This window comes from Mizuhopecten yessoensis, unplaced genomic scaffold (genome assembly GCF_002113885.1).
Source record: "Mizuhopecten yessoensis strain PY_sf001 unplaced genomic scaffold, ASM211388v2 scaffold6967, whole genome shotgun sequence".
Lineage (NCBI taxonomy): Eukaryota > Metazoa > Mollusca > Bivalvia > Pectinida > Pectinidae > Mizuhopecten > Mizuhopecten yessoensis.
Genome location: NW_018406814.1, coordinates 310374 through 325730, shown reverse-complemented (window position 1 = coordinate 325730; position 15357 = coordinate 310374). Strand labels below are relative to the sequence as shown.

Genomic DNA, 15357 nt, shown 5'->3' with positions numbered 1-15357 from the left:
TTCATCCTAAGTGCAAATAAAGGTGAAATACCTTCTATTTATCTTATTCAAGTTTACAGATAAAAAAATATTTTTTATAACTTGCAATATATTTTAATGACAACAATTTGCTAATTAATTCTGGATATTATGGATTCATTATTGAACAAGCATTAAGTTTTCTCTCTTGGCTATGGTTAGCAATCAAAGGGAGACAACTCCTTGTTAATTTGATACATTGATCTTGTTCAGAAGTGCTCAACTAATATATATGCTTTCATCCTTGTATAGTTCTATTTCTACAAAAGTTGTGATTGACTTAGATTTTTTATCTATGTTTGTTCTGCATGATAAGTAATGCAATGTGACCTTCCCTTATCTGTACTTTTGATTGTTATTTTCTTAAAATCATTTCTGATGAGAAGAAAAGCAATGGAAAAGATTTTGTTTTCACAAACAGATTAAATACTTTCTGTTGTGCTTGAAATGTAAAAACTAGTTATATACATAGGTAGGCTACCATTTTAAGGTAGAGAGTCTCACCACTTTTTGTATGATGCACATTCATATTAAATTTACAATATATTATTATTTCCACCATATTCATATGAATAAATTAAGGGAATTTAAACATTTTGAAATTATTTCTATTAATTTATTACAAAACCATGTTTTCATAACAAATATCATTGTACTGAGGTATACTCATGCTCAAAATGGATAAAATTAAAGAATTAATTTATTGTTTTGTACCTCTGTATGTGTTTTGTAAATTTATTGGTGTATTTTATAAATTTTGTGTATTTTCATATGAAACGGCTGTGTGATGTGAAATGACTTATGAAATTTTATTTCATATTTATTGTCTTTTAATCATATGATGTATATATATACATTGCCCTGTAATTAGACAACACTATTTGTCTGCACTGTCGTTATTACTTCTCTGCCCATACATATTTTTATCTATATATTTGAGATTTGCTGTATTTTTATACAAACAAAATCATTGTTGTGATAATCAAACTTCATTTTTGTATATACATGTATTTATATTTTCTACTCTGTAATTGTTTTGAAGACTATTACTTAGAAAGTTTGCTCAAAATTGTTTTGCATTGTTGAAATATAAAGATAATATCCCAGTGCCTTTTAATATATTGCTCTGAAGTCACTTGGTCCACTTTCCTGGTTTTTATAAAAAGCAATATTAACCATCCCATTTATATCCAAACGGAAGTGAAGGGGAGATTACTGTGTATAGGAAAAATGGCAGTGCATTGGGACTGAGATACTTAAGTCAAAATTTAACTTAAGAATTTCTGCATGTGTACAAAAAATGCAGGATCTTTTCCTCAATCACTAACAATTAATTGGACTCCAATAGAAGGTACATAATGGTTTTATTAGCTCAACTGGCCCGAAGGTGCATCGTCCGGTATCAATATTTTACTATAAACAACTTCATTCTTCTGAATAACCAAAAGGACCAGTATGGTGATATTTGGTCAGCAGCATGCTGGGATGAATGGCTACCAAGTTTGTTCAAATTAATTACCTTGAATTATATTTCAAGGTCACAGGGGTCAAATATGTTTAAAATCTTCTTTTGAATAAATATAAGGCCTAGAATGTTGATATCTGGTCAGTAGCATGCTTGGATGAAGGGCTATTAAGCTTTTTCATATGAATAACCTTGACCTAATTTCAAGGTTACATTTGGTCAGATATGTATAAATATTTAATATTTCAATTTCAATAAACAAAAGGATAGGGTGGTGATGTTTTGCAAATTGTATCCTGAGATGAAGGGCTATAAAATGTGTTCAAAATAATGACCTTACTCGACTTTCAAGGTCACAGGGGTGAAATGTTTTAAAATCTTTTAACAGGTGTTAGAAGATAAACCTTACGGACTGTAATTACAGATATTTTTTTCTATATCTTTAAAAAAAGGATTTGTAACTAATGCCCCTCATGCTACTTACCATACGTTTTTGTGCATCAGTCCTGGCCCCAATATCACAGATGAACTTTGTAAGTCTAAGAAATTCTTAAATCAAATATTCTTAGATTGTACCAATATTCTACAATTACACTTTCTGCAATTCATCCTTTGTTTCATGTCCAGCTGTGATTTTGTAACATAAATAATTGACCATTTAAGACTTGTTAGGATACTGTTTTTGTGAACTTAGAATGTTCTTAGAATAAGATGTTTTGTGATTACCCGGCCATGAAACCTTTTACAGTGCATGGCAAATACAGAAGTTCACTTTGTAAAGTGCCTTTTTATCGAAGCTCGTAGACACAAGTGCTATCTCTGCTTCATTTTTATACAGTAGAAATACATGTTTTAGTGTTGAACGCCTTTTTCCCCCCATTTTAGTGTTGTAATAGTCTTAGTATTTTTTGCACTGAGCAGGTATAGTGCTTACAATGATAGTGTTTCTGTATGTACAATGCAATTTTATCTCTTATTAGAAATATGAGTGCACATGAAACAAGATACTGACCAATTGCTTGACACTTTTACCAAGTATACAATCCAATTTTAATATTGTTTGCAGTCATCATTTTACATTTTTATGTTTCACTGTTGTTTTACTATTTTATTGGCTCATAAAAAATCAAAATTTAATTGATATCGTGTATTATTTTCCATGCAACCATGAGAGTAGGTAGACGAGTGACTTTTAGTCTATATGAATATATTCTTACAAGACCATGTAGACTTGCTCAAGTCAATATCTCGTTCGGAAAATAAGTGATGCTTATATAGTGTCTGCCATGAGAGCTATAACTAGATGAGGTGTGAGCTTTAGTAGATACATGTTCTGTAAAAACTGTCATAGGTAAAATAGATATAGAGAGTAACAATAAAACTATTCAAACCATGTTACATTACCATGGTTTTGTCATTATTTAGAAAATAACCAGAATGGTAAAGAAGTTCTCAGCATTGACTTTTTTTAGCTAACCTGCCAAAGGGCAAGTGAGTTTATGCCATGATGGATAGCTGTTTTCCATAGTCATCAACTTTTCATTTTCCAGGTAAAAGATCACTTGTTAAGAACAGCTCAATGGATTTTGACTTAATTTGATATGGAGCATCCCTAATCAAAGTGGGACTCAACTTTTTATAAACAAAATGTGTTGTCCCTTCTGGAGGCAGAAGGCAGGGTCCAATAGGGGAAATAAGGGTAAATCTTTTAAATCTTACTCCTTCAGTATGTTCAATTTTTTTTTTTTTGTTGTTTTAAGGATCTTATAAACAAAGGGATTTTTTTTTTTTACAAAAGTTAGTTTTGGTCATCACTGGGGCATAGGGTGGTATAAAGGAACCTTAGGTCAAGAAATCTAAAGGTATTTTAACCTCATTTGGTATACAGCAAATAAGTGAAGTAAAGAGCAAGTGAGCTGATAGGCTCCTGAGCTTCTTATCTTGAAATTCAACATTTGTTTATTTACAACTGGAAAATTAAACTAACTTGAGTAAGATTCATACGGGCCCTAGTAATCAGCCACCTTTAAAATTACAATTAATATGCTGTCAGCGAATTTATGTGATCTCCATGATCTTTTGCATATTTTTATTTTATGTGTAGATTTTTTTTTTAGCAAGTTCGTTTGGTACACTTTGCCAATGAAACGCATTTTAAATGTTTTTTTACTTTTTTTTTATTTCAAAGTATTTTTCACATTACAATAACATATACATTTCATTACATAATGAATTTCACTTTCATACACACAGACAGACAGACAGACAGACAGACATGACTGACAGACAGACAGACAGACAGACAGACAGGAGGAGAAGTACCAGTATTAAACAAACCAATGTAAAGGACAGAAGTCTGGTAATAATATAGGTGTCAGTAGCTAAGTAATTAAGATAATATGTTTCAATTTTGTCTCTTTTTTCCCCAAATAGATGTAAATAAGATCAAACATATACCAGTAATCGGCAAATTGTAGGTTTAGGAAATATCAATAAGCCTTTTCCATTTTCTCCACTCATTCTGGAAGTTAATGAGATATTTTTTGTCTTTACTCTTTGCAATATATGTTTGAATATTGTAATGTTCTTTAATTGAACTTTTAATTACTTGTATAATAAAAGGCACTTTAAGACATCTTGCCTTGTATATTTACTGTTTTATTATTTAAATAATACTATTGTCACCTTTATTAAGTCCATTATAGTTATTAAAACCAAATAGAAATGTTTGTTTATTAAAATTAAATGGAATAAATAATGCATCTGATAGGAACTGAAAATTTTGTAAAATATTTTGTACTTTGTCACATTCCCGTAATAAATGCCCTATTGTCTCTATTTCTATGTTACACAGTTCACAGTAAGGGCTATCTACTATTCCTGCCTTAAATAAATATGCATTGATTGTCAAAATATGCTGATTAATTCTGTACTAAAACCACTGTAATTTGGGTATTTTTTTCGTAATTTTAAATGTCATTTTCTATATTTTTTTCCAAATTTCATCATCAAATTGAAATATATCATCCCATTTGTTTTTGCAAAAGAAGCTATAAAAATTTCTTATCTCTTTTTTATTTTTCAAAAACATTTCTGTATTAATTGGTATAAATGGATAGTTAGCCTCTACATTTGACCTATCTTGTTGTATAATATACTCTCTAATGGCAGTAATTAGACCCTGGTATCTTAAAAGTTTGTATTGATATCATAAATCTGTTTGAATTTTTGAAATTTGTGAATCGCATTACGATTATTCCTTCATCGTACCATTCCCTGTGATGAAACGCTTTCAATCCAAATAAAAAAAACTATAATTATTTCATGAGTTTTCAAATATTTTCAACGAGTTCCCTCCCTTAAATCGTCTGGAAGTTTCTTATCGGAACCTCTTGAGATGGATCCTTCATGTAATGAAGAAATAGAGAAGTCCCTGATAACGTTGCGCATGCTCCATCGTATTATAAACAGTTTTGATTTTAGCGCTCATATGGAAATGTTTACAACGTGATCAAGATAGGATGTAAACTAGTTATTCTTAAATGATGAAGATTCTAAAACTCCTTCAATAATGGACACGACGAACGGGTACGACCCGACGCTGCCAATGGATCTGGAAGGAAGGTAAAGTGACAAAATGATTGAAAGTTTCCGGTCTTCTGTCGAAATTTGCAGCTGTTTTGATAAACTTTTTTCAAATCACATCATATTCACAAAAAGATGTTTACATAATGTTCATCTATTCGACTGGTTTATGTTAGTTTATTTGGCTGATATAAACAAGGATCAACATATTTGCTTGTCTGACGAGTAATGGAAAGTTTGCCACTGGTATGTACACAATGGTACAATATACACACTGCACACGCAGGATGCTGAATTTACGTCAGTGATGCTAAGTGGTGGGTCGTCTCAAAACTATACAGATAGGCGTTCTCACGTCGTAAATATAGTGATATTTACATTTAATGACATTTACATAAAGATTTAATGCTTAACCTGATAGCATTTCTAGCCTTTTAAATTATATCTGTAAATTTACTGGAATATGAATTATGAATACAGTAACATGATAAAAATGTTACATCTCACTTTCCAAAGAGATTGCATTGCTTCTTTTAACAATGCAATTATAAGAATATTAAAATTTCAATATGTAATTTAATTGGTTTCATAAGTATTCCTTTTAAGAATTCAAACATAATGTATTTTGCACTCATTAAGGATGAGTGCCCCACTAGTGCTGCTCGTCACTCTGATTCCAGATTATTAAATGTCAGACGACAAAAACTAGTATAAATAATGTACAGTGATGTACAAGTTGCTGTTACAGCATTGCCATTGGCAAATGCATTAACAGTTTGATGCTGACAGGTATTTATGTTTGAATTTATACACACCATTTAGAATTATAATAGAACTGGGTTTGAAGAATAATGGTGGGTATCTTATGAATTCACTGTATATGGTGTCGATATCAATTTCAAACTATAGCATTTGATTTAGGTTTATGCTGATCTGGACCCAGTATATAGACTCTATAAGGATTTAATCTACATACTGATTGAGTGTTCATGTACATGTGTTGAATGATAAAAAGATCTGTCAAAGATTCAGAATTGTTAAACTGGAACTTAATTTTCTAGAAATATATAAAGTGTGTACATGTGTTAATCATTTAATAACCCCCTTCCTATTATGAACATAACTACACATAATATTTAACTCAGAACAGTTGACCACTTGTGATATTTGGAGTCGTATTGTGTAATGACAGGAAGTGTATCAAATTCATTTCCTGACAAGTTTAATAGGTGACAGTACGGCTACATATTACATTCTAATAGATGATAACAATAGTCCATTTTGTTTTTAAATATTTACAAATGTACTGTATATGATCAAGTCTTCTGGATATTGATGGAGTCCTTTCCACACTGTTGTATCCCTCACCCTTTGGTATCCCCGAGGGGGTTACACTATATAAATCTGTCATGGTTTAAATATTGATTATATGTTTGTAACATGAGCATGGCCTCTTCACATTTAAATCCCCATTTGGGTTGAAAAATGGGGCAGCCATGCTTATAGAGTTTACTGTCAATAAGATGAGAGATCTGTAAAGATATGCTGATCATGATCAGGAGCGCTACAGTTTGGCAAAATATTCATGGGAAATATCCATTGATTAAAATAAATTCATACCTGTATAACCAATGACTAATAGATAAATATTGGGCACCACATGCAACAAATTTAATTCTCTATTTGTAGGTTGTAGTTGAATTTCTGAAGTTTTAAGTTGTAGAATGTTTGCACATTACTATGCATATTAAAGTATATCAATCATGGTATGCAACTATAAACATGCCCTATAGATAGATAGATGAGGAAACTTTAGCAGGGGTTGACACTAACTTTTAATAGGTGGTGGACCGCAGGTCCACCTGCTCTCTTGGACCTGAATAATATTCTCAGATCTGGGGCGCTTTGCGCCCCGGTCGACGAGCGTAGCGAGGGGTGGGTTTGGGAGGGGGTACCCCCCCTTCCTGAATAAGAGGGGGGTATGGGGTCCTCCCCCCAAATTTTTAAAGCTAGATGCAAAATCCTGGTATCTCAGGGTTTTAAACAAATAATGAAGGTTTTTTAATTTTCTGTAAAATACTTGTTTTTTTTCCTTATTTTTTATTTTTTCCATTTATGACCAAGTTTTAGTAAATGACACAGAAACATGAAACAATTTTCTCCTTGTTTATTTTTTTTACATAGCTCCCATCCAAAGGTGTTTGAAATTCTGACTGTAAATTGAGATAAAGATCATATGAAAAAATAAGGATAAAATAATAAACTTTTTTTATAGTATTATACCTAAGTATAGTATTATACCTTTTTAATATGATCTTTATCTCAATATACAGTCAGAATGTCAAACAAATTTGCCCCAACAGTAGTCTTTACATATTTTGTTGCAACTCGATACAATCCTTCCTGGACATTTCGGAATCGTCTTTTGAGTGCACCATACCCCACATTTCATTAAGTTTGTGTCAGTATCATTATTGAGCCATGTAAAAGATTTTTCCATGACTCCTGAAAGGATATCATCCTTTTTGTTGCCCATACAAACCTCGTGTTGTTTTTGTTCTGTTAAAGTTTTTAACTTTTTTTGCCAGTGGTTGTATGCCAAGCCATTTAAAAATCGCGACACAGGCGATACGGTACTAGTCTAGTACAAATACTAAGTTAATCGACGGACACGATCACCTAAACGATATACGCTAGAATACGATAGAAATCAAAACGTAACACGAAATTGTGAGGCTAAGTTTACCTTCATTTCCCGGTTGACCACCGTGATCGTGACGTTATAGACATTTTAGTGCTTATAATAGCGGCAAACTATACCACAAGCGACTCAAACGCTGAAAAGATTCCGACTTACCGCAAGCGGATTCACGCACTTCACTCGTCCAAGAATGATAACGACAACTTTTCGCGGGTTAACAACACGAAAATATGATACATTTTTTAACCAGAGGGGATTTTACAGCTCGCTGGCGAAGTAAATAAAGTCTTTATTAGTATATTTCTGAACAATATTCTCAAATATATATACACTAATCACGTAATATGTGGCGGACCGGCGGTCTACCAGCTTTGGAGATTAAGTGGACCGTCCAAGATTTTGGTGGACCCGGTCCTCCAGTCTACCGTTAGTGTCGACCCCTGTTTAGGTGTCTAAATATGAGAGCAGCTCCCTGAGCATTTTTAGGTGTCTCAAACATTGTAAACTTGTCCTGATGAAGCATCACCATTCGAGGCGAAACTATACTAGTCGGCCAAATAAACTTAAAAACACACAATTGGTGAAGATAGAGACTGTTGTGATAATTATGATCCTCTTTCTTTGTACTTAGATATTATTATGATTCATATTATTTTATACATGTATGTATGTGCAATATACATGTATCATGGTATGATATAAAAAAAATGTGTACCTTGAAATCAGTTTTAATTATTCTCTAGTGAAAACTTCAGTTCACCATGGTATATATATTTGGTGGCTTATTGAAACCATGCTGAAGAAAATTAACTATGTATTGAACATTGTACCTAATTGTACTGCAGTATCAAAAATTCCATTTGTGTGTGTTATAATTAGATATTAAGATATATATGTATAGACAACACTTTGGTATCGTTGAGGTGGGCTTTTCAAAATACACCCCCTTTACTTAAACATGGTTCTAATTAGGCATTAAAATGTAGGTTTTTTTTTAGTCCTAATGACCTTAAAAAGGCATGTAATTTTAATGCAATGCATTCATTTTGTATTAATTAATGTTTTAATGATAACATAAATCGGTCAATGATACGTAAGTCTTAAATATGTCCCTATGGTCAACCAATGTAATTCAGTTTTCTTTTATGTTTGGTTTACTATGTATAATTTCCAACTTTTAGCCTATCAAAATACATTAAAAACAGTACAGTTGTTTCAACTCTGCACAAACATAGCTTATCAATAGACCTCAATTTTCATCTGGTTCAGTAAAGTTCGGTTTTGAGACGGTCCCTCCGACACCCCTTTCCTGTGTAGTCTATACATGATTAGCATCCCCCTCCAGTACACTAGTGAGTTAGACATGTCTGATATGTGCCACTGACTGGGAGGTGTGATGGGATAATTACAACATTGGTCACTGGTCCCATGCTGTGTACATGTGATTGTAATTAATATCAAATTACCTCTAATTGTAATAAGAGTGAACAGTTATATATATATAGTACCACACTATATATATTACACCGGTCATTTGTATGAGCGTGGATATATCCTAAAATATTCCAGTCTCAAACTTTCAAGTTTCATCAGAACAACCAATAATTTTGTTGGCCTCAAAAATAAATTGTTGAAAACCTGCCAGTGATGCAGTAGCAGGTTTACTTTATAAGCAGACCATGATCATGCAGGGAAACATCAGGTCAAGCTCCCAATGTTTGCAGTTTTGTAAAAAAAAAAATGTGACTGACAGTACATCTAACAAATCCTTCTGATGTAATAAAGTAATTATATGAGCACATGATAAAATCTAATGTTGAGCAGATAACTTAACATTGTATCCCAGGATGAAACATGACCTTTTCTTTGAGAGTGTGAAGGGGAACTGCAACAGGGAGCAGTACTAGTGCAGATGGTAAGATTCCAAAACCACCTGCTGTAAGGGGGGTATACATATCTATGCTGACCTAAATATAAACCTTTCCGGTACGTACTGGTGGCTGTGTAAATTAGTGTTAGACACACACACACTCAGTTTCTAAATCAACACCATGTATCAGATGTGGGAGAATCAAATATACTTAACAAAGAGTCATGATATGCTTTATGAATAGTTTATGATCATAACAATGCTTTGATATTTTTATCTTTCGTTTTGTACACATCTCTTCTTTGAAAGTAAACATATATCCTCAGGAACATATACTTATTGTCAGCCATACACCCTAATTAAACATACTTGTTTGAAGGAACAAATTACTTCTGTATAAAATCAGGATGTACTGTAAATACATATTATAGTACTCATATTATCTTTTCATGCTGGAGTACAATACATGATATATATATTAAATACTAAGAACAGGCTCCAATAATTACATATATATAATAAGGTTGAATGTTTGACCAGTTGATGGATTGTATTAAATTTAACAAGTGAAGTTATTGGGTTAAGAACTAGATGCTGTAGGTCAATGTTTATATTACAATTATGGACAAAACTTATTGGGTTTCAAAATCAAACAAGCGACAGGATCTCTCATCTTGTAAAGTCATTGATGTATGTATGTGTACATACAATCTAAACTTGCTGCAGAAAAATGTCATATTAACTTCAGCAAAACAGGACATTGGAATATATGTGTTCTCATCAAGTGACCTTGAAATTTTCAATGTAAAAGTGTTGTTTTCTACACATGTATGTTGTACATATACATACAAGCCTTAGTATACATAATGGTCAATCAGTTTAAATCATAATCAATAATTGGTTTGTAATTAGAAGTAGTAAGCTGATTGCTGATCAACTGAATATATATATAATCACTTTACAAGTTTTTAGCAATGATTATCCAAATAAAGTGACAGCACTATAGCTATTCCGTCTTTGCGTATTGCAGAGTCATCTTCTCTTGAGAGCAGGGATTGTTTGTTACGTCATTGGTTCGTGTGAGAAAATTACGTCATTTTCTCAAAAATTGATGATGTTACTCTCACAAACAAATGACGTAACAATCAATACCTGCTCTCAAGAGAAGATAACTCTGCAATACGCAAAGACGGAATTGTAACATGATCATCAGACAAAGCTGTTAATTGTACATGTACAATGAATGGTTACAAGCAAAGTGTTCGTTTTGATTTTTTATTCAATATTACTATCAATCGAATAATAAAAATCAGAAAAAATAAATTATTTCAGTGCACAATTCACTTTGTATACATTTGACAATTCATTGAGTTCAATAATTAACTGATTACCTGTATATTGATAATGGAATATGTAATTGATAATTGGATAATTGGAATTGGAAATGGCAAACCAATCAATATTCAATTAAAATCAGTCATCAGCCGGTCACTAATATTTTCCACAATATTGATCAGTCTGTTTGCTGTGTAGTGTGTACGAATATCTCCAAAAAACCACATGCATGAAAAATAGTTGTTCAAAATATCTGGAAAACTGAATTGACTGATTCCAGATGCAGTCTGTCATCAACAAAACATTGGATTGCTTGCCATAAGAACTTGGGGCCTGTTCAAAGTCTCCAGACAAACACCATTTAAATTTTAAACTATGTCTCTGTAACATGTAAATTTATGAAATGTGATTTGACAAAAATACAAATTCATCCTCGAGCTCTGACTCTTTCGTTGGCAGTATATATGAATACAATTATAATTCCTATGCATCTACATTGTATACTAGCTACCGTTTGTTCATCTGTCTGCAAGTTCTGTGTACAAACGGATCTGGAGAAAATCTTGTCTTTTCAAAATGGGGGACCATGCAATTCGACGATCTGTCTTAAAAGAAAATCCTGAAAACATCTATAGCTATGTAATTTGCACACCCCCAACTGCAAACTTGATTTTAACACAAAATAACTGCGCAAATTACAAGATTTTTTAAGGTATATATTTATGAAGAAGAAATATTTATTTCAGTGTACATCAGGTTACCATTTCAAAAACATATAAAGTATTGTAAGATTATATACTGTTGGGTATAATGTAAAGGTTTATCAAGGAGATATTTGATTATTTGATATTCTACTGTACATTACCGGTAATGTTCCTTGTTGATAATACTATAACCATGCATTGGACAATAATACATGCACATGCATGCAACACTCTTAAAAAAGCTCCCCATGTGTTTTAAAGCTTAAGCTAGCTATATAAAGGTAAACAAGGATAAACAGTGTCTGACTCAACTGTTTTGGGTGAAACTGAATTAGCTCAGTCGAAATGGGGTTCACACGTGTACATGCACATGCACAAAACTCACATTACAGAACAGGACCCTTGACCTCAGCATCCAGACTCAACACATCAGCGGTGTGCAGCTTTTCAGTAACTATTAAAATGTTGTCGCATTTGTTATGCAACTTATAACTAATTGGATAATCTAGGTCACATTGCCTTATAGGCACTTATCACATAAAGACAGAAGTATACAGAACACATTTTTAACTGATTGAAAAGATGAAAATTAAAAGTTTGTTAAATGAAAAAGATATAAACAAATATTATTATGTTATAGTAAAATATATAGTTCAGGTTAAAAAAAAATATTGGAAAAATAAAATTGGGTAATTCCTACCCCATTTTCGAGGAATTTCCCCAAAACTATTCCCTATAGCGTACGCATACGTACCAGTATATTTCCTACACTTATATACATGTATCTGAAAACTCTGATCAGAAGAAATTTATGTACAACATGACACCCATGAATGTTATAAAAAGCAAGCATAATGCCACTCTATACATATACAGTAAGCATATATGTTTATATTTTACCAAAACTTTTAAACTATGTGTGCTAGACTAAAGAGTGATGAATAATCATAAATAATATCAATACTCTAACATTTTCTCTGTGCCTGCAGATCAAGAGTTCATCAAGTCTGTCTATCAAATTATAAGACAAAGGCCAAACAACATAAATGTTATGTTTCCGCTTTATACTGCAATGCATGCATTCTAAATAGTCAGGGTATTTAGGCAAATGTTTTAAAATTTGAAAAATATTTTTACAAAAAGATATATAGAAAGCCTTTCAGACTAAATACTAACAGTGCTTTATGCTTATTTCACATTAGTAAAAAGACTGGGGTAGGCGCTTAACTTTAGGGTAGGAATTTACGAGGATGTTTTTGATTTGTTTTTAGCCTTGTGACGTTTGAGAAGTTAAAGTTACAACACGGCTCCCAGAAAGTCTCTGAACAAAGCTATATATATTGATTTTGATTTAATTTGTAAGCAGAAGCAGATCATGACAATAGGTATTTCATAAAAATGTGTTTCAGGTATTTCATAAAAATGTATTTAAAAATAGTGTTTAGAAATGATTGACACTCAAAGGACTATGTATGGTTTGGGCTCGTTTTGGCCCCCAAATGCATCAAAATTCAAAACCTTTATAAATGCACTTTGAAATGACTTTCTTTAATTTCGAATACTTCCCAAATACTATTATGAAAATATTTATTTACATTTCTAATTATTGTAGCCATGGTAACAAGTTCAAATTTGCATAAATTAGAAAAATTTGAATATTCAGTCAATATTGTGATATTTTGCTTAGTTTTTCTCCTAGAGACTATAGAGTGCATGCTTGAACAAACTTAATATCAAAGGATAATGTGTAGGCACCTGTAATACATCTTGAGGAGAAATATAATGTTTGTTCAAGAGTGCGCTCTATGGTAGCAAAGAGAAAAACTAGGTGAAAACCTGTCAAAATTGACTGAAAAATCAAATTTCAATAATTTATGCAAATATGACCTGGTTACCATGCCAGTCAAAATTGAAAACACAAATAAATGTTAACATAATAGTACTGGGGAAGTATTCAAAATTAAAGAAGCATTCGTTTGAAAGTTCTATCGCAGATTTCTAATTTTGATGGATTTTGGGGCCAAAAAAGGGCCAAACCATACATAGTCCTTTATCATTTATCTAATGTCGTACATATGTATATATACATGTATGACATTAGATAAATGATAAATAATCATATCTCATGGTGACGACTGCATATATAATATATATGCGTTATATGTAAAGTACTATATAGCTTTAGTCTGTATGTACCTGGGTATATAAGTTAAACAATGCAAACTGAAGTTTGATTTGTGATATTCATTATCAGGGTTGGTATAAATAAGTCTAAATAAAGTAATATTGTTAATAACTATGTGTATGATAAAAAAACCAGTCAAATTTGTTATCTAATAAAACGGCACAGTGTATCATATCACTAGCTTCTTACAGGAATCTCTTAGTAGGGTTTACACTGTGCATGTACAGTATTTAATATAAATTTGTGTAGATTATTTAAATATTGATAAACAATAATGCTGGGCTATTTTTGTGGCACCTGCTATGCATGGCGACACAAAAATTGTTTCGAAAGGCGACATATAGGTAATACTTTGTCAGCGTCGTCGGTTGTGTCGTCCGAAACAAGGTTTCCGTGTGATAACTCTTAAGTCATTCTGTTTGACCAGTAATCGTTGAGGAATATTCTTATTTCATAATTCATCAAATGATATTTTAATGGTCACACTTTTGTACAAGTCCAAAAGACCAGTTACTGTGGGTTTTAAATTTGTGATTCTATTACTGTTGAACCCTGCAATGGAGGTGGTATATCTGTGGACATCATGCAGTACAAGTACACCTGGATCAGATAGTGGTTACAATTACTGTGGTACACTATACACTGGGGGTATAGAGATACAGATCTGGTTATAGTATCTTCTGTATGTAAGTACAGACATGTACATGTAGCTGCAGCTAATCCCCTTCAAGATTCCAATTCACAACATCCCACAACTTGTATATCACTTCCCAATGCCCTTGTCCTGAGTAAGTGTACCCTCTCTAGATCTTCTCCCTGTTCCACCACCACCACTCATCCCATTACTTTCTCCTCTCTGTCCCTCCACTGACATCACCCCATGCCATAGTTACAGTGTTCCGAAGTTCTCCCACTCAATCTCCCTCCTTCCCCCCTCTTTGTTTGGTAATATAACATTGCACTTTTGAGCAGTACATGTACAGTGACCAGAAATCTAAACCATTGGCAGCTGATCATCATGGCCAGATGTCACTGATGTGGAAGATAGCGCTGACAAAGGAGATAGCATATCTGTTGTATAATCATGAAAAGTGAATTGAGTGCTTAAATTATTATTACAAAATGTTTACTTTCAATTTGATATGGAATGATGGTTGAATGCCATATAATTGATTAGACAGATGGTCGTGAAAATACAATTTACAAAGACAGTGTAGCTTTAACTGCACTACTGTGTGATCTTGAATTGGCTAAAAACAAAGGAAATGTGAAAGATGATGTTTATACAGTAATATTCGTTTGTAAATTGGAATGAACAAAGAAGGCAATACAATGACTTCTTGATACAGTATTTAAACCTTGGTATCCTGCTACCATTTATCCAGAGAAATTTCAGCTTGATACTGTATTTAAACCTTGGTATCCTGCTACCATTTATCCAGAGAAATTTCGGCTTGATACGGTATTTAAACCTTGGTATTCTGCTATCATTTA

At 32.4% G+C, this 15357-nt stretch overlaps 1 protein-coding gene across 8 annotated transcripts in view; it reads left to right on the top strand.

The window, feature by feature from the left end:
- Nucleotides 1-4933: 4933 nt before the first annotated feature.
- LOC110452885 (myomegalin-like) overlaps nt 4934-15357 on the top strand; it is a 79912-nt gene continuing 69488 nt past the window's right edge. For all 8 annotated transcript variants that reach the window (XR_002463236.1, XM_021501610.1, XM_021501611.1 and 5 more), the window contains exon 1: nt 4934-5107. Coding sequence is in view for 7 of the 8 variants with exons in the window: in XM_021501610.1 (XP_021357285.1) it covers nt 5055-5107 (53 nt within the window). In the remaining variant the exon portion in view is untranslated. The remainder of the gene's footprint in view (nt 5108-15357) is intronic.